Below are 23,515 nucleotides of genomic sequence, written 5' to 3'. Positions count from 1 at the left end.
GGGAGGGGGGTTGGGTTTTTCTACGAAGAGGCAATTATCACGTGGACGATGTATGTGGCATCTACGACAGTATATGCACCTGAGTTGGTGGGGTGGTGCAGACCCGGATTCACTGCCTTGGTTGGTACTATCGCTTCTGTTATTGACCTACTCTGAATGCTAACTCTCAATTGACTCACCTGTCTTGGAATGTTCGTGGTTTGAATAATGCTAAGAAATGTCGCAGTGTCATTGCCTATCTTGATAGACATCACGTACAGGTTGCCATGCTACAGGAAACCCATCTGCCCCCACGTACTAGAACTACTTTTGCAAGCAGGTGGGCTGGGGACCGTGTCTCCTCCTCACATTCTACATATGCGAGGGGGGGGCTATCATTATAGCCCGCACTGTCCCATTTCACAAATGCGGGGAGCTGGTGGATGTGGAGGGGCGGTATGCACTGCTGTGGGGTAGGCTAGGTCGAGACACCTTCACATTTGTTGTTGCATATGCACCGAATATAGACGACCCTGCTTTTTTCTCCGCTCTATGGGGCAGGGTCATGGCTGTAGGATCCCGCCATGTCATTTGGGGAGGCGATTTCAACCTGGCAACAGTGCCTCAATTGGATAGGGCGGACGGAGTTTGCACATATAAACCCAGAGCACGAGAGGCGCTGGAGGGCGTAATCGCAGAGGGTGAACTGCTAGATGCCTGGAGACACTTGCACCCATTCAGGAGGGAGGGCACACACTTTACATCTCACACGGGAACATGGGCTATATTCTGGTCACCAAAGAGATAGCATCAGAATTAATAGGGGTGATGCACCTGCCCAGAACATACTCTGATCACAGCCCTGTCATGCTACACCTCCGCATACCGGGGTGGGATAACCCTAGACCACATTGGAGACTCCGCCCTGACATATTGCTGGACACTGTGTTTCGAACTGAACTGGGAGAAGAAATAGCTGCCTTTTTCCCCAGAAATAAGGGATCAGTAGACTCGGTTGAACACATATGGGAGGCTTTTAAAGTCACCATCAGGGGATATTGCATCTCCAAGAGTAGTGGGATTCTACGTGACATCCTCCGCACTATTAGCACATTGGAGGGGGAACTGTGGGACCTTGAACGTCGTATGGTGAAGGAGACTGACCCTGCACTGCATGCTGCTTTCAGGGAGACGCTATCCAGGAATGAGGAAGAGGCTGCTAGGGAAATCAGGTTCCATGGTAAACATTGGCAGGCCCGAAAATACTGCGAGGGAGATCGGCCTGGGAGGGTGCTCGCTGCGCTCACGCAGACTCCTAGGGGCCGCAATGTCATTGTTGAACTCAATGATACATGTGGCACCGCAATTAGGAACTCGGATGAGATTCTCACTACATTTACTTCACACTATCACTCGCTACACATCTCCGTCGCGGGGTTCGAAACGTCATATACTGATTATCTAAAGGATGTAGCGCTTTGTTGGCTAAGCGATAGCGATAAGGCATTCCTGGCGGCACCTTTCGAACTCGACGAGATCCGCGATGCCATCATGTCCCTTCAGAATGGTAAGGCCCCTGGCCTAGATGGCATTCCTGCCGAGTTTTACAAGGCTTACATTGATATAATGGCTCCTGTCCTACGCGAGATATACTCGGAATCCCTTGGCGATGGCATCCTTCCTGGTTCCATGCGTGAAGTGGTCATCACCTCCCTCCTGAAACCTGGTAAGGACCCCTGCTCCTGCGACTCTTACCGCCCACTCTCCCGCCTGAATTGTGATGTGAAGATACTCGCTAAAGTTCTGGCTACCCGCCTATCCCTGCTCATGACTAGAATTGTACTGCCCGATCAATCTGGATTCGTGGCTGGCCGGTCTACTTCACATAACCTCCGTACCCTGTTCTCTCTCCTGCGAACGGTTCATCCTGATATACCTATCGCAGCCGTCTTTCTGGATGCGACCAAAGCCTTCGATTCAATCGAATGGCCCTACCTGTTCTCGGTATTGGCTAGCATGGGATTCCCGCCCTTGTTTATATCCTGGGTTAGTCTGCTTTATACTCGCCCCACGGCGAGAATATTGGTCAACAATGGCCTATCACAGCCCATCGACATCACCAGAGGCACGCGTCAGGGTTGTCCACTCTCTCCCTTATTGTTTGCCATAGGGGTTGAACCTCTCGCCTGCCGCCTGCGTCAGCTACACCAGGACGGGGCGGTACAGTGCTTACAGCGACAAATAGACGTCTCTCTTTATGCAGACGATATTACGCTATATGTTAAGCACCCCGAGATACACCTCAATCCCTTACTCAGGGAGTTCATTATGTTTGGCGGGATGTCAGGTGTGCATATCAACTGGTCCAAATCCCAACTCTTCCCCTTAACGGCAGCGGTGGGGGACTTTCCCCTTGACTATCCGTTAGAGTGGTGCCGGACGGATCTCCGATATCTGGGGATCCGTGTATCCCGGGATAGGGAGGAGACGCTGCGATCCAATTATGGAGTGGCAATCACTAAACTGACCGCCACTGTGGATCGCTGGATCACCCTACCGCTTTCCATGGCTGGAAGGGCATCCCTTATCAAAATGGTCATCCTTCCCTGTTTTCTTTATCTATTCCTTAACATTCCCTATTTCCCGGGAGCTTTTTTCTTTAAGACCCTGAAGATAGAACTGCGCAGGCTTTTTTGGGGAGGCAAGAGCCCCCGACTCAAATGGTCCACGCTTACCTTACCCTACGACAGAGGAGGCTTTGATATCCCTGACTTCGTGGAGTACTATCAGTGCGCGCAGACGCATTTCGCTTACCACTGGATGGCCCCCACGCCTTTTATGCCACATATCGCAGTGGAAGATTGGATAGTACACCCCCTTCCATAGTCATCCATTACCACACCGAATACCTCGGTCTCGTGCACAATGGATGTGTGGCGCCGGATAGCTAAGAGTTTATCCTGCCACCTACCCTACTCACCGAAACTGCCGCTTACCTATCACCCTAATCTCACCCTACTGTGGGAACAGGGATTCCGTAACCTCTGCGCAAAGTTACATGTCTCCTGCTGGGGCGACTTGTTTGCTAATGGCCGTTTTAAGACGGCGGACCTTTTCTTCGCGACACATGCCCACACCCCTTTAGAGTTGTTTTATTATGTACGCTTACGTGCGGGGATGAGAGACATCCTGCCTAACTTCCCTGACGAACCTGAAGTTCTGCCCCCGCTTCATTTCCTATTATGCTCCCAAGATGGGACCCATCTGGTCTCTGGCCTTTACCGCCAGCTCAGGAGCGCGGCCTCGATGCCGGAATCTAGTGCTCGATCGCGCTGGATCACTGAGCTAGCTACCGATATCACGGACGAACAATGGTCGTACTGCTGTGCTCTCACCTCCCTCATATCTGCCAGTAGCAGATTCAAAATCATACATTATAAATTTCTACAGCGACTGTACTATACACCAGTTAAAAAACATAGATTTGGCCTGGCAGAGGATGATCGTTGCATACGCTGCCGTGCCGCCCAGGCGGATGTGTTGCACCTGGCCTGGGAGTGCCCTCATGTGGCGCTATACTGGCAGCAGGTGACGGATGCCCTCGAGGACATGACAAAGACCAAGGTGCCCATGGACCCCTTGGTGACACTTCTTGGATATACTCCGCAGATCCCTAGTTCATGCCGGAAATTCGTTGACACTGCACTGCTGTTGGCCAGGCGGCACGTGGCCTGTCGGTGGGGCCGCGGAAGGGCGCCTAAGTTTAGGGACTGGTTGGCGGATTTGACCCATTGTCAGGACCAATATACCACGTTCGCCGAACTATTACCTATATCCAGTCAGCCTAGAGACATATGGGGTCCTCTGGTGGGCTATCTTCTAACACGGTCAGACGAGGAGGGCGCGCCGGATGTGAGCCCTGGTATTGTTTGACGACGTGCCTCCTGATCCTAAGGCCGACCATTGATCCGGACCCTACACCCACTATTCAGTATGGACAGTATTGGCTGCGACTTGTTGCCCCCGGGCTGGGATGCTTTGACTTGCCTCTAGTACACCACACAGTACCCGACACTGGGTGCCCTCCTCCTGATGGCGACTGTCCCCCCCCTCCTGTTAGACTGGGCTCCCCTACATCACAACAGACACATCCTCACATTCCTACTCTAGTGCAACGCCCCACACCTCACACCCCCACACTTGTCGCTGTCGACGGCCTCGATGGGTTGATTTTTGAAAGTACCATACTGCTACTGCTGCGACATGCACGGCTCTGCCTCTCAGGGATGCCTTACTGAATTAGTACCTTCTGTTTTCCAAAGATGTCTGAAATGCCTCTAAGTTTCTTCACGGTTGGGGAGTTCTTTTTACTGTTATGACACTGAATGTTACCTTGAAAACGCTGTTCTGCTGCTGCTCATCCTTCAAATGCCAAGCAACTCCGGCTGTGCTATGTACCTTGATCACAACTATGTCACGCCGCCGGGCCTCAGGGATACCGGCTACAAGGCTGTGTTCTCTTACTATAATACGCTGCCGGCCTCCGGGTTGTGGGCACGAGAAGCTGTGTACTTTGTAACGACATACCCAATAAAGCAGTGTTGAACTCAAAAAAAAAAAAAAAACTTTCACTTCTAGCGAAACAGTTCTTTCTGTGGTGCACGCTATAGGATGTGGAACCCCTCGATGTGAAGAGTCTCAAGGGACATGAAGGGTGTTTTTTTCTCGTGTCCCGCTGCAACGTTAAGTGAGGCATTTGTCCCTTGAGAAATGAATATCCGGTTAAGACTGATAATGAGGTGAGCAGGGGCATGCCACAGTGGTAGATTACGGAGGCTGTGTGAGTTTCATAAAGGGGACCTGGAACACACACTTCGTGAGATAATGTAAGGTCATATTTAAAAATGATTTTGAACACTCTTTTTACAACTGACAACCTTTTCTTACCATATTTAAGACCAAAATATATAGTCAACAATTTGTTGCAGCCTTAGTGAAAATCTATCATAGCTAGTACAAAAATTATGACACATCAAACTTGGTTAATGAAAAGTAGTGAGCCTTTTGGTCAAAGCCATTAGAGACTGTTGACTGTTTAATGTATAATAAGAACAAACACAGTGAAAAATGCAGCCCCAAGACAGAGCTCACACAAGCTGATTTTCATAGCCTTGGGGGAAATATATATCAAGAATGAATATTGCAAATGAGATTCTCAAATAAATCCAAGAATGTGCCTGAAAAGGTGCATAAGTCGTAGGGGTGATCACATGCCTAACATGTACATATATTGAATTTCCATCTACCAGAGATTTTTGGGGCAAAGATTCCTCATATATTTTTTCTTCTATATAGCCAAATCCCTTCTCCTACACCAACATTAAATAAGGAGGTATTTCTGCTCAGTTCTCATTAACATAACAAGCTTATTCTTGACCTTGAAAGGAGAACTTTTGGAGAGATTATTAGGTGGAAAAAATGAACACCTATAAACCCCTACATTTGGAAGATCACACAGGAACGACAACAAAACATTCACATCCATAAATTTGAGATTGGTGAAATTCCACAACTCTGGTGCATTTTCTGAAATTCAAAATGTCATTTAGGAGAGTGAAATCAGGCCAGTCATGAGTTTGTATATCAGGAATGGAAATCAGCCAATGAAAATTATTTTGCCAGTGCATCTAAGCAGATATTTATTCAAGAATGAAATAATAGTGCCTTAAACTGGGTTTTGGTCTCAAAAAGTTGTTTTTGGCAAAGCCTAGTCAATGATCAAGTCACTACCAAGTGCGGGGGTGCATTTAAATTGAAAGCCGTAATACTTCACTAGAATTCTTAGTCGTGTATAGTACTCAGTAGGTACATATTTTGAAAATAATTATTTGTCCAGGTCATTCTGAAACTAACATTTTACAATTATTAATGAGGCAGCAAATACTGTAGCAACATAATTATCTAATATGATTTTTAGTATGGCACAGGGAGCCATGTGAGATTAAATATTCAGAAATATGAAGGCACTTAGGCATATACCAACAAAACGAAAGTAGATGGCTTCGCAAGGATTTATTTCGCAATAAGATTGCACATGTAAGGTTCAGCAGCCCCTTCCTTTCTATTTCGTAAACTGTTATTCTCACTTATATGCTTTTTTGGCATTTCTAAAATATGTTCACAAAGGGGTGGGAATATCTACAGAGGCGCCTTTTAATTTTCAAATGTCATTTAGCAGCGATTTCTCAAAAGGTGCATCCTATCTAAATGTTGTTGAAGTTCGCGAAAAGCAGACAAAAATTGATTTCTCTCGTTCAATGTTATCTCGTATAAACTATGTGCAAGCTCACCACAGTGAACCTTGTGATTGACAATTGGAAAAAGGGAAGTACTGTTTGTAAAGATTCTTACATTTCAAAGTCACCATGTACTTGTAATGCACGCTGCATGATGCTATTGAAAACTAAAATGGTTACATGGGTGGTCTGCGCGTTAACCAGGCAAGTTTGTTATAGTAGTTTAAATAACAGCACCTCAGCCCAGTACTTGAACAAAGTCACTATTGAAATCAGGGTTGAGATTATGTATAAAGGGTAGCCCTAAATAATCACATATAATGGCAAGGCGATCTGGAGAAGGGCATTAGGGGATTGAGAGGCCCCCCCGCGTCTAGGGGAGGGGGGCCTTTAGTGGCATTGCGTGCTAGAGGTGGCAAAAAGAGAGGCTGGGCCAGTGCACAGGGTAGTGGGAGGGGCGGCCAACAGGAAATATGAGGAGGTAGGGTAGGCTTGTAGTACGTCACCTAGGTGCGCAGGCTGCCCCCACCCCCAGGGAAAAGGATAAGAGTCCTCTCACCTCGGGCGCCGCGGGTTGATTTATCAGCTGTTCTCTGATGATGACGAGCAGCTGATTAGGGCTCTCTCTCCCGCCCCCGCTCCTCGCTGTCTGCCTACTCCTCCAAGGTGCTGGGCCTGCGTTCCCTGGCTTGACCGGGGCCAGGCTGCGCTCCAAGGAGGGGAAGCTACAGCTGATGGCAGCACCTGATTAGGGCATCTCCCTCCCTCGCTCCATGCTCTCTCTCCCCACTCCTCTAAGGTGCTGGGCCTGCGTTCCCTGGCTTGACCGGGGCCAGGCTGCGCACCAAGGAGGGGAAGGAGAAGAGCTAGCCCCATTACCCAGCTAGCTCTTCTTGGGTGCTGGGCCTGCGTCTCCCTGGCTTGACCGGGGCCAGGCTGCGCACCAGAGAGGGGGGCAGGCAGGCAGGCTGACTGCCTGAGAATACCAAGGGCTTCCCCCAGACCCATCCTCCTGGACTGACTGCTCCTGCCATGGCCCGTGTGGGGCGTGCTGTCTTCCGGAGAATCGCCGCTGGATTGCCGGGGGGCAACAAAACAGTGAGTACCTGCTACAATTGCACTGGTGATTTGATTCTGTGCTTTTTAACCTGGTAAACACTATCATATTCTACTGCATTGCTTGCATTTGTGACCTTGTATTAACTGAATTTGTGGTTTTCGCATCGTTTCCTCCTGCGCCTCTGCTAAACGCTGTGCTATTCCCTTGCATTGTTTAGCATTTGTAATATTCTATTGCATTGCCTGCATTTGTGATCTTGCATTTACTGAACTTGTGATTTTGCACCATTTGCTTCCTGCGCATCTCACCTGCTATGAGCTGTGCTATTCTCCTGCATTGTTTGCATTTGTGATTTTACAACAGCTGATTCTGACTCTGTGGTTTTGCATCAATTGGCCTTGTGATACTCTGGATCTTGCGACTCCCTGGCAAACTGCTTGTGAATTTCAGGTTTTTCTTAGCAAAAAACTTAGTGTTACTATACCTGTAGAAGCCCCATAGCTACTACCCTATGTCTACCCAAGGCGACCCACAGCCCCCCCACCAAGCAGCACCAACCATGGATGCAGACGCCGGGGCTCAACCCTGCAACACCGGAGACGACACCGAATGGCGCCTTCAGACAAAAAGAAAGGGGCGCGACTCAAATCCAAGCTCACCGGAAAAACATGCAAAGCTTGCCCGCCCACCTCTCATCAGTCCTACGATTTCAACCTCAAACCGCTATCAGGCTCTCCAACTTACCCAGGACTGCGACGCCAACCCTCAGGACCACGGGGCAGCTGAACCAGGGACCTCTTCAGGTCCCACAAAAAGACTACGGATCCCCCCCATCATCCTGAAGAACTTAGCCACTCACAAGGACCTCGTGGAGATGCTGGATGAACACTGCAACTCCCCCTACACGATCAAGCCCAGGCAAGACCACGCCAAGATTATTCTCACCACCCCAGAAGACTACAGGAGCGTGACCAGCATACTTACCGACCAGAAGATGGCGTATTACACCTTTCCAATGACCACTGCAAAAGCCCAGCGCTTTGTAATACGGGGGCTCCCAGCAAATGCATCACTTGAGCACATCACTGGGGACTTAGCTGAACGCGGGCTTCCAGTCAAAAATATCGCACAGATTGCCTCTCCAGCAGACAAGAGCAAGAAATTTCCCCTCTTTGTCATAACCCTGTCAGCAAGCCACGACGGGAAACCAGCAGACCTCTCAGCAGTCACACGGCTCTGCGGCTGCATCGTAACCACAGAAGCACCTAGAGGGAAACGAGGACCAGTCATGTGCTACAACTGCCAGCGCCTGGGGCACACCTCTGCTTTCTGCCAACAGAAGCCAAAGTGTGTACGCTGCGGAGGCGAACACACCTCCACCCAATGCACAAGGAACCGGGAAACTGAACCAGCAAAGTGTGCCAACTGTGCAGGACCCCACCCAGCGAGCTATCGCGGCTGTCCCTACCTACAGAATGCAAAGAAGGTGGAACACGCAAGCCACCCCCACAACCACAAAGGTCTTCCCAACAATCATCAGCAACAGACCAGCATCAAAGGAAGACCTACAACCGCAGACCTGCATTGGAACACAGGATCCCAACCCCCAATACAACCGACAACAGTAGAGATGCACACGTGGATGGAAGGACATACTCGGACGTCATGGTACCGAAACAAGTCAGCTCACCTCCAACAACCGCACCGGGACCATCCTGTGGAACAGGCTCAACCAGCCCACCTCCAACAACCGCACCGGGACCATCCTGTGGAATAGGCTCAACCATCAACTGGCAGGAACTCATTGTGAAGATTGCGAAAGTCATCGCAGACATGGACATCCACCCCGTGGTGACAATGGTGGCGAATATCATCGCCGGACTTTTCCCAGGTGAAGAAAGCAACTCCAATGGCAGCAAAAACTAAAAGAAACTCTCTCTTCGTGATGTGGAATGCTAACAGCATTCAGAAGAAAACTGATGAACTCCTACACCTGATGGAAACTAAGGACGTGAGTGTGGCACTTATCTCTGAGACTCATCTCCAAGGAAGCCAGAAGCTTACCCTAGCAAACCACAGGGTATACCGCACAGATCGCACCACTGGAGCCAATTGCGGAGGAACAGCGGTGATCGTCAGCACAAAAGTGAAGCACCACGAGATCTCTCTACCACCAGTTGGGAGCATTGAAGCAACTGGCATACAGATCCAGACATCTGCAGGCCCGCTGCGGCTGATCGCCGCCTACTCACCCCCAGGCAAGCTAAGCCCAAAGGACCTGGATGCTTTATTGGACCCCAGCATCCCAACACTAATTGGAGGTGACCTTAATGCCAAGCACAAATGCTGGAACTCTCGGACGGGAAACAGCAAAGGACACGCCCTACTTGCCCACTCAAAGAAGGAGGACTTTGTAGTGGCCGGCCCGACTCAACCAACACACTATCCAGGCTCTGCACTGCATAAACCGGATGTTCTGGACATTGTGGTCATGAAGAATCTCTCCCAGTCTATGGAGCTTGAAACCCTAACAGCGCTGACATCCGACCACAACCCAGTGTTGATCACAGTTGGAGACGTACTTGAAGACCAGCAGCAGGGCATCAGGCACAACTTCAAGAAGGCAGACTGGTGCCTATACAAGAGATGCCTGGAGGAGACACTGGTCCCTGGTCCCTGCGAAGCACTGAAGACATTGACCAGGCGATTCGCCACTTCACAGCTTCAATCCACACAGCTATTGAGCGCAGCATTCCAGAGCAGAAACTACAACGTTGCTCTATCTACGATCTCCCGAAGGGCATCAAGCAGTCAATAGCTGCCAAGAACAGAGCCCGCAGAGAGTGGCAAAGGAACCGCACCCCCGACCTGCTGAAGAAGTATAATGAACTGACAAGACAGCTGAAGATGCAAATAAGCCAGCACAGAGGCGAAAAATGGGAAGCAGCTACAGCTAACCTAAAGGACTCAGACAACTCTCTCTGGAGAATGACCCGCCGCCTGACTGGGAAGAAGGAACCAAACCCACCGATACAAGGGACGACTCACCTGGCATGCAGCAACAGGGATAAGGCTGAGGTATTCGCTGACACGCTGGAGGCATCATTCAGGCCCAACCAGGCAAGCAAACTGGCAACAGAAGTCGAGCAAGAGGTCGCCAAGCATCACCGGGAGCACCCACCAGAAACAGAAACTGCACACATTGAGGAATGCTCAATGGGCGAATTACTGGCCCTGGCAAAAACACTAAAAAACGGCAAGGCACCAGGGAAGGACAGAATAGTCAACCAAGCCATCAAGATGCTACCAGATACTGCAGTGGATCACCTTGCTGAGATATTTAACGCATGCATGCAACACCAGTATTTCCCAAACGCCTGGAAAGCAGCAAGAGTCGTCGTATTCCCCAAGGCTGGGAAACCACTGCGAGATCCTGCAAACTACCGCCCCATAAGTCTGCTATCTGGCCTATCAAAACTCTTTGAAAAAGTTATCCTCGCCCGTCTCGTGGACTTTGCGACAAGCAACAACCTCCTTGCTAAAGAACAGTTTGGGTTCCGGAAAGATCACTCAACCAATCACCAACTCCTCAAAGTTGTGGACATCATCAGCCACGGTTTCAACATCAACAAGTCTACCGGAGTAGTCTTTCTGGATGTAGCCAAAGCATTTGACCGAGTATGGCACGAGGGACTGCTTTACAAACTTATCAAGCTCCAGTTTCCCAGCTACCTGGTCAAGCTACTGTCCAGCTACCTGACAAAACGGACCTTTCACGTGGCAGTGCGAGAAGAATGCTCATCGCCACGCCCAATTCTTGCTGGAGTGCCTCAGGGATCAATCCTAGGACCATTCCTCTTCAACATATTCACAATCGACATCCCCACGGACCTAAAGAAGACTGATCTTGCCCTTTACGCAGATGATGTTGCAGTCATCTCTCAATCCTTCAGCGACAAAGAAGTGGCTAAGAACCTTGAGACATCGCTCTGCAGACTCTCCGAATGGTACAGCGACTGGCAGATCACCTTGAACACAGGCAAAACCACTGCAACATTATTTACCTGGAAGCAGAACAGGAAACACCCACAGATCCTCCTCAATGGGGACGAGGTCAAATGGGAAAACAGCAGCTCCTACCTGGGGGTGACTCTGGACTCTAAACTCAGCTGGAGAAACCACATAGAGAAGACCTGCCAGAAAGCAGCATCCAAACTGGCTGCATTATACCCACTCCTGAAGACTAAGTCGATGCCCATGCAGAGCAAGGTGCGAGTAGTCACTGCAATAATTCGACCAACTATGACATACGCTTCACCAGTTTGGAGTGGCTGCCGCCCGCAGCTTCGGGAAGACCTGCAGAGACTACAGAACAAGGCCTTACGGATTGCAGCAGGTGCACCTATGTTCACACGAACAGCAGACCTCCACAGAGACTTGGGCATTGAGATGTTGGACGATCATCTCCTCAAACTCAACAGGAAATTCTACAATGGACTGGAACAAAAAGAAAACCCACTGATCAGGAAACTTGCAGATATCTCTACAAACCCATTTGACCGCTACCCGCGTCCCATTGAAGCGCTAACCTTGCGAAACTGAACCAGCAACGCATCATCCAAAAACTCATCACTGCCTGAAGGCAAACGCCGGCAGATACGCATAACTCACCGCTGCCCAGATGGCATAATAGCCTCGGCAAGCACCCAAATCTCAACACTAACAGAAGGTTCTAGACGGACAAAGACGAGACTCTCTGAGGAAACATGCTGACATATCTACGAACTCTACTGACCGCTACCAGCGGCCCATCACTGAGCTGACCATGTGATACAACCTCAACTGTGACAAAGCGTCACACACCAATAAGACAACCTAAACAGCGACTACAAAATTCTAAATGAATATGGGGTAATGAGGCTACTGCCTCGGTATCCAAAAACACATCACTGTCAGAAGGTATCTGACAGGAGAGGACATGACTCAGACGGGCGCCGCGGGTTGCAGCTAGAAGCAAGTTGCAGGTTGCGGCGGTCACCTGGGTGAGGGGGCTTCACAGCGTAGCATCACGGATAAGGTTGGTGTTTAGGGCTGTTTGTCGGCATTTTAGAAATTACTGAGATAATTGTGTCTAGGTTTTTTAAAGCACAAAGTGTGCACGGGTTTTGAAGGTCGTACCGGCGTAGCTCACCAGATAGGAGCAGGCGATATCTCTTTAGTGATCGGTGGTTCGAGGCCAGGATCTGACCGGCTTCAATGTATTGTGGGGTTCCCTAGTAGAGTGTGTCGATTTCCTGGTATTGTGGGAGCAGCGGCGATTAAGGAGTAGGTGCGTTAGACCACGCTTTGGCATTGCTCTGCTCACGGCTATTTTTAATTATTTCTTCGTGGAGAGGGCAATTTGCTCCGAAGAGTACCGACTGAGTGAGCTTTACATATTTCATTGGGTCGTAGTTCACTGGGCTATAGGACAAGGTTCGAAGTCTATGAACGGCAAGTATTTAAAGGATATCGGTATCAACTGCACTAATCCACTGGCTTTTCTACTTAAATAAACATCTGTCATCCACATGTTACACGAGGTGCTTTGCAAATAAGAAAAGTATTTAATTGTAATCCAGATACACTTGCATTAAAATAAAACTTGGCAGCTGTGTCTCCAGAGAGATTGGAGCCTATATCCAGCGCCTTAGACCGCTCGGCCACGCGGTCCAGACGGCATCGGGAGGAAAGGTGCTTTGTTGGGCAGCATACGCGGGATTGTGGAGTCAGTTTGGCCGGCAGGGCGAGATCCGGGTCCAGAGAATGGGTAAAGCGCTAGGGAGTGCGGCGCGAGGCGCGTGCTTTAAGATTCAAAGGGAGGCGGGGAAAAAAGTTGAATCTGTAAGGCGCAACGCGCCTCCTTTAGGTTTTAAGTGACAATGGGGGCGGAGGTTGTTTGTGGGTTTTCCCAATTACCGCTGAGATTTAGCTGAATATCGTACATATTAATCATCGTGGTTAAATAAAGTGGACATTTCTACTTGTCAAACTTCACCTGAAATGAATGAAATGAAAGAAAATTTATAACGCGCGAACTAAGCCCAAAGGGCATCAAGGCGCCTAGCTCAAAATAGTTACATGTCTCAGGTGCTATTCACTGGTACGCTTTCTTAAAACACCATGTTTTCAGGGCCTTTTTAAAAAGGGGCAGTGAGGATATCGATTTTAATTCAAGAGGGAGTGCATTCCACCTAAGTTTTTTGATTTGGAATCAGCTATCATAAAACTCACGAATGTCTTTGCTGGATTTTTAAAAGTTTCCAAATCAAATAGATTTGGGTTTATGCGTTTTTCTGGATGGCATTTCCTAAAACCTTCAGCTTAGAGGACACAATGAGAACTTTAGTCAGCAGGAAGAGTTACACTTGGCACTCCAGTACAGGGTATTTGGGTGTTGTGTGGCAAAAACGGAAGTTTGGGGACTGATACATTAATTGTACCACGTTTACTTGCAGATGACTCCTAAACCATTCCTATTGCAAATTCCAGTTTCCGAAAGTCTTTCTAAAAATCTGCTCTATTCTTAGTTCAGGCGTAAAGCGATTGCTTCAGGGCATGGCTTGCTTTCCTATCTCCATGTGGTCCGAACCCCTAGTAAAAGAACAGGGTTCACAATTGACTCTCAAGCGTGAAACAAACACTTTAGTGCACAGCGAGGTGCCTGTCTTCAGGTTGATTTAGTGTATGTTTTGGGGCAGAAGCTGACAACAGGCTAGTGGTTCTGGCAATTGGGTCGGGGCTGGGCTACAGCAAAGAGCTCCTGTTTTATAAAGGAAAATATGGTACAAATAATATGGTTGTAAATGTTGGGAAAACGTTTTCTGGGCTGTTTTTATAAATGGTGCTGTCTATACATTGTTCAGTGAGGTTATGTGGCTAGTAAGCACGAGGTTGGGCTGCTCAATTACAGGAGCCGCGTTTGTCAATGTTGAAGAGCAAATCTTTCACTGGGCTCCTTTTAAAATGGTGCCGTCATGGGTTTTCTATACATCGTTCAGGTATGATTATGTGGCTAGGTGAGCACGACGTCGGGCTGCTCTCTTAGAATAGCCGGTTTTTGAAAGAACAGGGCTTCTGGGCATGGTCAAGTAGGCTCTCGGGCAGTATTACACGTGATGGGGGGTGGGGGAGAGTTGAACATATTTCCCCTGCGTCTGAAAGGAATGGGACATTACGATGTGGAGAGCATGTGGTTTAGTGGCCGGAGCTGCAGATTGTGTAACAGGTGCTACCGGTGGTAAACAAGATTGAAGATGGCCAGTTGGTTTTGCAGCCCAAATATGGGGTCAGACGATTTCATTTAATGAACAGTCTGAGTGAAGGGGTCACTGCGGCCTCGTGGTTAAGGTCTCTGACTCTTACTCAAAAGGTTATGCGTTCAATCCTGTCGTTTTGAGTTCACATTTTTGGTATTAATTCGAAAGGGGTTACTGGTGGCAATTTTGAGTGGACAACATATAAATTTCCGAAAAAATTGCGTAGCGGGCTAAGGTTTATGGGATGCATAGTCATGCACATATCGGCATATTCTGTAGGGCACTAATGGTAAGTGGCTTCAGATTGCAGATGCCCTAGAAGATCTGCCTCCCTTCTCAGTTGTATCAATGAATTGGTTGGGAGGTCATTCTGTGATAAGCAAGATACTTTATCACTGCCACTGGTGGTCAATGAGTTGAAAGGTTGCCTGTTTTCTGGCAGTCATAATGGGGTGGCAGACGATGGCACAATCCATCTACAGTCCGTGCAAATCATTTCACGGGGGCCTCGTGGTTAAGGTCTCGGACTTTTACTTCAAAGTTGCAATAAGTGTAAGTGGCTACAGATTGTAGGCTTACTTAGATTATAATTACAGTCACCTAAGGTGCGGAGGTCGCCAACGGTTGGTGGCACAGGGGCATCCCCGTTTTGGGGGGAGTCATTAAGGGAGCTAGCTAATGACCAGATCATCTCCCAAAGGAACACTGCCTAATGCCTATATATTTCATTATCCCGTGAAGGTAGTAAGGAGGTTACAATTTAAGGTTAAGAGCTCATCACACAATGGTCAGAAATATATTGGTAACACAAGCCATGGGATTAACTTGCAACATAATCCTCAGGCAATGTGGGGAATGGTGCCAGTAGTCCTCAGTGAGGACCGAAGGTGAGCAAAGCAATTTGCATGGAGTGCGCCTTTGGAAGGAGCTCTACATTAGGTCTTGCTGATTTGCCAAATATTTGTATGCAGATATTCTCTTTTCCTTTCAAGGAGCTTCGAGTTCATCCCAATACAATGTGGAGACTCATTGGGTCTTGTCTAATTGCCAAATAAGGCTATGCAGAGCAGCTCTTTCCTTTTCAACTACAGCAGTCTCTCTTAGGGGACTTCTAGTGTACAATACAATTCACAAAGAGTGGGCCTTGGGAACACAAAGCATTTTAAAACTCACCCAATAACAGGTGTTAAGTTATGTGTGATTGAATCCACAGATGAGGTGGGGAATGGTGTCAGAAGATCAGAGTGAGGAATTATGGGGTACAACACAATTAACGGAGTGGACTTGGGGAAGGAAATACTGAATGGCCAAATATTTATATGCGGAGCTTCTCATTTCCTTTTAGGTGTTGGCAGTCCTTGGGGAGGACCGGTGGTGTGCAACACAATTATCATGGAGTGGGCCGTGGCATTTTAAAAGTGCATCCCAATAATGGTGGATGATTTATTTGTGGCATAATCCCCGGGATTGTGAATTGCTACCAAATCAACAATTATTAGGGTTGCCTTGTTCTATGGCCACAGTATTCTTTCTTTTTATGTGTCAACAATTTTAGTGGGGGTCAATGTTGTGCAACACAATTAACATACAGTGGGCAGAGAGCAGAAGTACAAGCCAGTATATGTCCTGCACAAGAGGGCCTTTTGCAGGTCGCAAAATATGCAGCAGAGCTGAGTCGTATCTACTCACACGGGTGTGCCAGGTGGTTAAGGGGACTATGGCTGATGTTAGCAGGTGAGGGTATTAGGAGCCCGGGGGGCTAGCTGATGGAGAGGGGATTGTCATATGGGTGGCATCGGCAGAGTAGATTTAGGGCCACGGGCAGTGCTGGGACCAAATAACTTAATAGCTGCTATGTAGGAGGCACAATTATTGCAGGGGTTAAGGCATTCCAAACATGCAGGGTGATGTCTTCAAAGGTGTGATTTAAGCACGGTGGTGCGTGACGCAGAGGGAGCTTACATGGCTCACGCTTGAGGATGAGCAGCTTCAGAGTGTACGGGAACTACAGCTTTCTTGCCGGGGGGCTGCTCATGGGTTATACAAATGTACTTTCTACATTATATTTATAGGTAAACCTTCAAAGGAGTAGATCACCAAACACTGACTGCTTGTTTTCTTTTCTCTACATATGCTGGTGGGATGCGTCCTGCGCTGACATGATATCCGCAAGGCAACTGGCAGAACCGTCAGGATAGCCAACATTCAGTACCGCACACAAGAGTGGAGGAGTTTGTGTTCAGTGTGGTAGTACTTTAACAGTTGCTATGTGTCCTGTCATGGAATATGCCATAGTGCGGTTCATCAGCATGAGGGAGCCAAAAGTACAGAGGGTAGCGCTTACCATTGAGGGCGTAAGAAATGTGCAAGATAATGATTTGGGGCATTGCTGCATGTATGTAGATTTGGATGGATACGAGACAAAAGCGGAAGCTTCCCCCCAGGCGCCCACACACTAATAGTTCGGTGCTGGCTATATGGTATGGGGAAGTCCCCTTGGGGCCCGTAGAGTGGATCATGATCAATTAGCCTGGTGCTGGGGTTGGGAATTACCAGGGATAGAGCAAGGATCGGTGCTACTTGCACTTCATAGGCAATTTGTATCTGGTTTTAAGCAGTGCACTCTATACTGCAGCGGTAATGGGTCGTCTGTGCTAATTTCATGGCGCATGTGGGCGCCTGACGTGGCTTAGGCTAGGTACAGTGTCCTGCAGGCCTGAGTACGTTTATTCGGCACCAATGTCAAGCAAAGTCAGATATTGGTACAGTGGGCGCACAACGCCTTACAGGGGGCCGATATGGTCCGGATTAATTGCACAGTTGCCTGGTTGAATAATTTTTAGGGCGGTTGTGATGCCACTGCTTAGTTTGATGGGCGAAGAGGTTGTGTATTAGCAATGGGGCAGATTGGGAGCTGGTGCCTCAACCAAGGGATATAAAATATATGCCTTCCATATTGTAGATGGCACGTGCTGGGGAGGCATTGTTCTCTCGGTGCATCGCATTGCAGCAAGTTTACACTCTCCATAAATAAGCCAACAATAACAGACTGGGGAGAGTACCAACTTGGCTATTTGCAGGAGTCACCAGGGGGTCAGGAATGCAGGTGTGAATCATTCGTCTACACTATATTGGGGGCCTTAGCCCCAGATCTGTAAGGTGAAGCAACTATTGGGGGGAGGGCGAGAGCGCCAGTTGGCTCCTCGCCCTGTGGAGGGGTCCCGGGCAGGAAAAATGGAAGGGACTCCTTTTTTGGCAGGGACTAGCTCATCCTGGAACAGAGAGGGCAGTCAATGGGGCTCCGGGCTGGCGGGAGAGGGGGCCGTCCTGCTGGTGGTCCTGGACTCTCCGGCCCTACCCGAGATGCCGGTGCTTGGAAGAAGCAATCTGGTGAAAGCAGGTTGAAAGCTGGTGCGCAAGGAAAGGCGCAAAACAGTATCAGGTGGCCGCGTCTAGGGGGTAGACGATGGGTCGTTACCGGGAATGGAAGTGAAGCAATGGAGATGGGTTGTGACCTGCTGGTACAGCCCACATCCAAGGTGGCTCTGGAGATCCTGGATTGTAAAGTCAATTGTAACCTGTGGTGCAAACGAATACTGCACAACCCAATGTTCATCAATGTGTGTTGGATTGGTTTAATAAAGTTGGCCTAATGTTGACAATGCATCAACAAATAAAGAGGGCGTTATCTGAGAATTATTAAAGACTACGCAGTGAAGACCAGACACTTTGTATGGTGTGTTTTTTTTTGTGGTGGGCAAAAAGGAGGGCAAGGTATGGTGGGAACGAATCGCATGTTATATGCCTACTAATATCAGGCAACCTTAAATACGCAACTTATATACACAGAGCTAAGGACACCACTCCTTACACCATTCGTTATTTTAACTCCATTATGCCAGGGAAGAAAACTTGCTAATCTTTGGAATTTAAAGAAGCAGTTATGGTCATTATCTGCAGAGAGAGAGGAATGTTACTTTAGGAGCACACTATTAGCGAACTTGTGAATCTGCATGTTTTGGAGTGTATGTATGGAGGGAAGGTGGCTTCACGTAGAATAAAGATACAGTACATGGGGATGGTCACCATCAACTTAGAAGCAGCCTGGCTAGACATTCCTGTTACATGACAATAAAAAAAAGGAATCATCCTGCAGATTTTTTTATAAAAGCTATTTTAAAATCAGTAGAAAAACAGGAATTATCGGAACATGCTAGAAACGGGTGATAATCACGATAAGACACAATGTCTTAATTGACAACAATCATGACAGAATACAAAAAACATACTGGGCAAACCTCTTGTTAACAAAAACGTATCTATACGATACATAGTGCAGAGTAGTCCAGGAAAAGGCAAGTAGTGGGTAGCAATAAATGGGAAAGGAAAAATGTTTGTAATGTGAGTGCACCAGTAAGGGAAACGCATCTACCTGCGTGAGCACTAACGATACCAATAATACACTTTTTGGTTCCCTTTTGAGAAGGAAGGTAAGTCTTCCTATTCATATAATGGGCAATACGACGGTGCATTATACCACATTTCAAAACATTTGAACAAGACATTGAAGCTGACAAGACACTGTAAAATTATAAGGCAGAATCAAACAAGTGTGGGAAAAAATCAACATTTACAAAGCCCCCGCCCTCCACGCCACCAGCTCTTGATTTCATCTTCTGAACGAACCACAACCCTACTTCAAGAATCAAGTTTGTAATACGGTTAGAACGGATTAAATCCTAATCCTACCTTGCAGTCCATGCATTAGTTTTCCTAACTGCAAAGTTAAAGAGGCAAGACCACATTCATCTGCTTTGAGACATTTCTCACAAAATGATTTCACTAATGGGAGAACAGTCTGAGATCTGTCATCTGAAAAAACAATAAGATACATGCTCATGATTGCAAAAGACAACATAAATATTCAATGAACAAAATATGAAACATATTACTAGCATAACAATCTGTGGAAATCACATTGACACATACAAGCTGCTAAATGTGCAATGCAATGTGTTGCATTTATTGGACTTTTCCCAAACCTACAGGCTTTATTTTTAAGTGTGTATAATTTCTGCACATGCTCTTCTCGGTTTTAAAAACATACAAGAGAGTGCATGTATCATTACAGTCAAAACATCAAACTATTTTGTTTTTATAGAAGTTAAGATAATCGTTCGGTGTCCCTTGCGTTATAACTATGTCTTGGTCTGGAATGATGGGTTAACACATAACCTGAGGGAATGAGAGTGATGCAATTGACAGAGCAGAAAAATAAAACACTGGTGTGGTCTGAATGTTGGGTGAGTACAAATGCAATAGGAGGTACAAAACTTTTGAGGCATGAAGAAGACACTAATCAAATGTACAAACAAACACACATGAAAGAAGCTGAACACCATATGACGATCACCAAAAGAAGGAGTGGTTGCTACACTACAGAAGGCTTCACTTTTAATCAGGGACATCGTAAGGATTTTGGGGGCCCTGGTCCAAATTGAATTTCGGGCTCCCTGTACAGAACAGCTTTGAACTCATGATCCACTTTCAGCTCCTTCATGCCCTCTTTGGCCAGGTCACTGACAGTGCACAGGCACACCCGTTCAAATTCTACATGTGTTTACATCTAATTGTGTTAAGAATGTTTTAAATGCAATCGATTTTATCATTGTTTAAAGACCAAGGTCTAAATAAACATTATCTTGACTGACTGACATCTAATTTTCAGGGATTGTGACCTGTGTTTTCAATATTGTAAAGTAGCAGCAGCTCAATAAAAGTATTGTAAATAATCTCTGTGACACTTTCTCATTTCAGAAATGTGAGGTCCTGCTTGGAGCTGAAAGAAACGTTTTTATTGGCTGTTGCAAGAAACATAAACAGAACATGTATCTTCACAATGTGTGCAATAGACACATCACCCACATTAACAAATAAATTAAAGCAAAATAGTATTCAAAACAATCTGTTTAAGAATTATTCAAGATTATCAGGGCACATCTCTCTTCAGAACAGAGCTGGCTCTATCAGGGATCCCCTTGAAAGGCTGGGGCCCTGGGCCGTAGTAGACTTTGCCCATGCCTTAAAACGTCTCTGCTTTTAATTTAATCTCTTTCTTTGAGATTGGATTGCTCGCAAATAATTCATATACTCAGTTTTAATATAAAAAAAGAACCAACCTTGCAGGCGGATATTCTCAAACATACACAAACCACTAAACATAGGGAATTGGAGTATTGCGACTATTCCAGTGGCGAGGTGGGACTTCTCACACAGCCAGTTTCGAAGTGCAAAATATGCAGTACATGTGCAGAGTGACCGTGTGCAACAGGAAAGTCCACGGTTCCCACTTATCTAGAGACAACAGAAGGCCCACTCAATATTAGTCCACAGTGCCTGTGCTTCAGAGCACTTTAGTCGTTCCACCCTCCACTATGCCTGGAAGAGAATCAGGGAGCAGGTGTCATTACTCCTGGAGAGAGTTGAAGTTAGTACATGAGTACAAGGCCCATATGGGCACACCGTGAAGACTTATCACAATGGTTACGGTGTTGTTTGTCTGACCTCCTTCCTTTTCTGGTTCCTCCTATGATCTCGATGCCTTGGCTGGGGTTTAAGAAGAAAGGCAGGGTTTCTGTGATTGAAGAGGCATCCACTTAGTCCCGTGATACCACCTCATCCCTCTACCTATAACTATTACGAAAGGAACACGCCCACTGTCTATACCCCCTGTGCAGCCTTGTGGGAAAAATCCTAAAAGGCAATCCTCTCAAAGACCAGACCACATCATTTCTAAGGGTTTGTCCTTACCTACTAGCCTAGCCCCTTCCCTACACTTCTGATAAGCAGAAGAGACTAAAATCTGCCCTCTGGATTGTAAACCTTCGTTTACAATGTAGTTGATGGTAACAGCTGTGGAAATTCAAACTCAGCACCTTCCTCTAGCAGGAGAATCTTAATCTGCCTTGAATGGACCTACTGTTCACTGCATCCTTTAATCTGCGAGGTGGTGGGACAAGTAATTAAAAAGCTTAAAGGGAGAATGTCATTAAGGCAGGCTAAGATAACATACATACAAACATTAAAGCATATATCTTAGGTGCATATCAGTGTCAATACAATTTACTCACGGCAATGCCTATGGCACTTGTCCCATGTCTCAATCCAAAATGACAGTTTATAACAGTTTAAACATAAACAGCACAAATTGGAAACATTATATACTTTACAGAAAAGAAGTTCTGAAGTTTCTTTAAATACTCAGCTACAATGTAACAAATTAGGCTGGGCCTCGCCTGCCAGAGATCTGCCTGTAGACGGCGGCATGATTCAGAAAGCAGTCTACTTCACTAAAGCTGGTGTTTGCCTATCTAAGCATTTTATGATGCTGAGATATATTCCTTTCAAGACCTACTGACATTGAAAAAAGACTCTGGTCTTGGAGAAAGATCCGCAGCAACTGTTACAAACTACATAACTGCAGATGTGCCTTCCAAACCATTAGAATATAGGTAGAAGGCTGATAGGGATATCAAATTCTTGAGAGAATATGCTGCTGTCAGGATATAAAGGGAGGGGAGCGCCCAATTAAAACATTGGCAATCTTAATTTGGACATTTGGCCAGATGAAGTCATGATATGCATTGAGAACACAGATATGAGACTATGATGCAGGCGGCATCCTTGGTGAATTCACTAATTTTTGCTTACGAGTTTATGCCTCTTCAGCAACCAATGACAATTCAAGAACACCTTACAAGAGCCTTGCTTGCATGGCTATAAAAAGATTGCCAAGAACAATCAGGATCGACCATCACTAATGTGAAAATAAAATACCTGGTTAGTAGCCTCTAAAATGGGTGTGCCCAGGTTAGTGATGGTCTACCTGTAGAATTGTAAATGTAATACATTGATATTTTGTTCCCAACCTCAGACACATGTACAGAGAGGCTAAGCATTTACATTCTCTATCCTTGACCTTACAAAAAGCTATCATAGTTATTCTCCTGAAACCACATAAGTTGACTCCATCTTCGTAGTCCTATATACTGTTGTCCTCCAATAAGGACAGTAAAATTCTGGCCAAGATCATTGCCACAAGGTTATCGCTGTATCTGGCTCGTCTGGTCCACCTGCATCATTGAGGCTTTACATTGGGCTCCTTCTTATAGAGCAATCTGCACACTTTATTCTCTACCCTTCATCAGCTCCAACTGAAGAGGAATGCTGCGACTGTCTTCCTTGACACACTAAAGTGTTCAACTTTGTCTAATGGAATTTTTCATTTATGACATTCAATAGAATGAGGGTATAATATGAGCTTTTACATTGAGTGGTGGTGAAACTGTAATATTTGAAGACTGTGGCACATGTTGGGGAGAATGTCCTCAGGGGCGTCCAAACTGGCAATTATTTTTGCCTTGGCTACTGAGCATTGGCCAATTGTATTTGCCTTGGCTACTGAGCACTAGCCAGTTACACTGCAAGTTTAATTCTCAAAAAGATCTCTACTTCCAAAATTCTTGGACACTTCTCTCTTTATTTGCTGATAACTTCCTGCCTTATGTTAAAGATCCTGGATCAATGCAGTCCCTCATTATTGCTTAGTTAAAGATGTTTTAGACCTGTCAGCCTTAGGGTGATCTTCCCCCAAACATTTTGCCTGCTTGCCCCCAATTTGATGATTTTGTTTTGCTGATCGTAGGACTCTGTGCACGCACTGATGTACAGTCCTAAAGTGCTTGCGCTCACTCCCTTAAGTGTGGTTTGACTAAAATATGCCAAATTGGCATATTTGATATCCCTATAAGTCCCTAGTAAAGTGCACTACATGTGCCCAGGCCCTGTAAATTAAATGCTACTAGTGGATCTGCAGCACTGAA

The 23,515-nt window shown here is 46.8% G+C and overlaps 1 protein-coding gene across 4 annotated transcripts in view; it reads right to left on the bottom strand.

The window, feature by feature from the left end:
• The window catches only part of PPP4R4 (protein phosphatase 4 regulatory subunit 4), a 1,921,930-nt gene that overhangs the window by 1,100,465 nt on the left and 797,950 nt on the right, over nt 1-23,515 (bottom strand). For all 4 annotated transcript variants that reach the window (XR_013600947.1, XM_078660096.1, XM_078660097.1 and 1 more), the window contains exon 9: nt 19,383-19,505. Coding sequence is in view for 3 of the 4 variants with exons in the window: in XM_078660096.1 (XP_078516222.1) it covers nt 19,383-19,505 (123 nt within the window). In the remaining variant the exon portion in view is untranslated. The remainder of the gene's footprint in view (nt 1-19,382; nt 19,506-23,515) is intronic.

Source organism: Lissotriton helveticus, chromosome 9 (assembly GCF_964261635.1).
Source record: "Lissotriton helveticus chromosome 9, aLisHel1.1, whole genome shotgun sequence".
Taxonomy (NCBI): Eukaryota; Metazoa; Chordata; class Amphibia; order Caudata; family Salamandridae; genus Lissotriton; species Lissotriton helveticus.
Note: the sequence above shows the minus strand (reverse complement) of the source record. Positions and strands in the feature narration are given on the sequence as shown.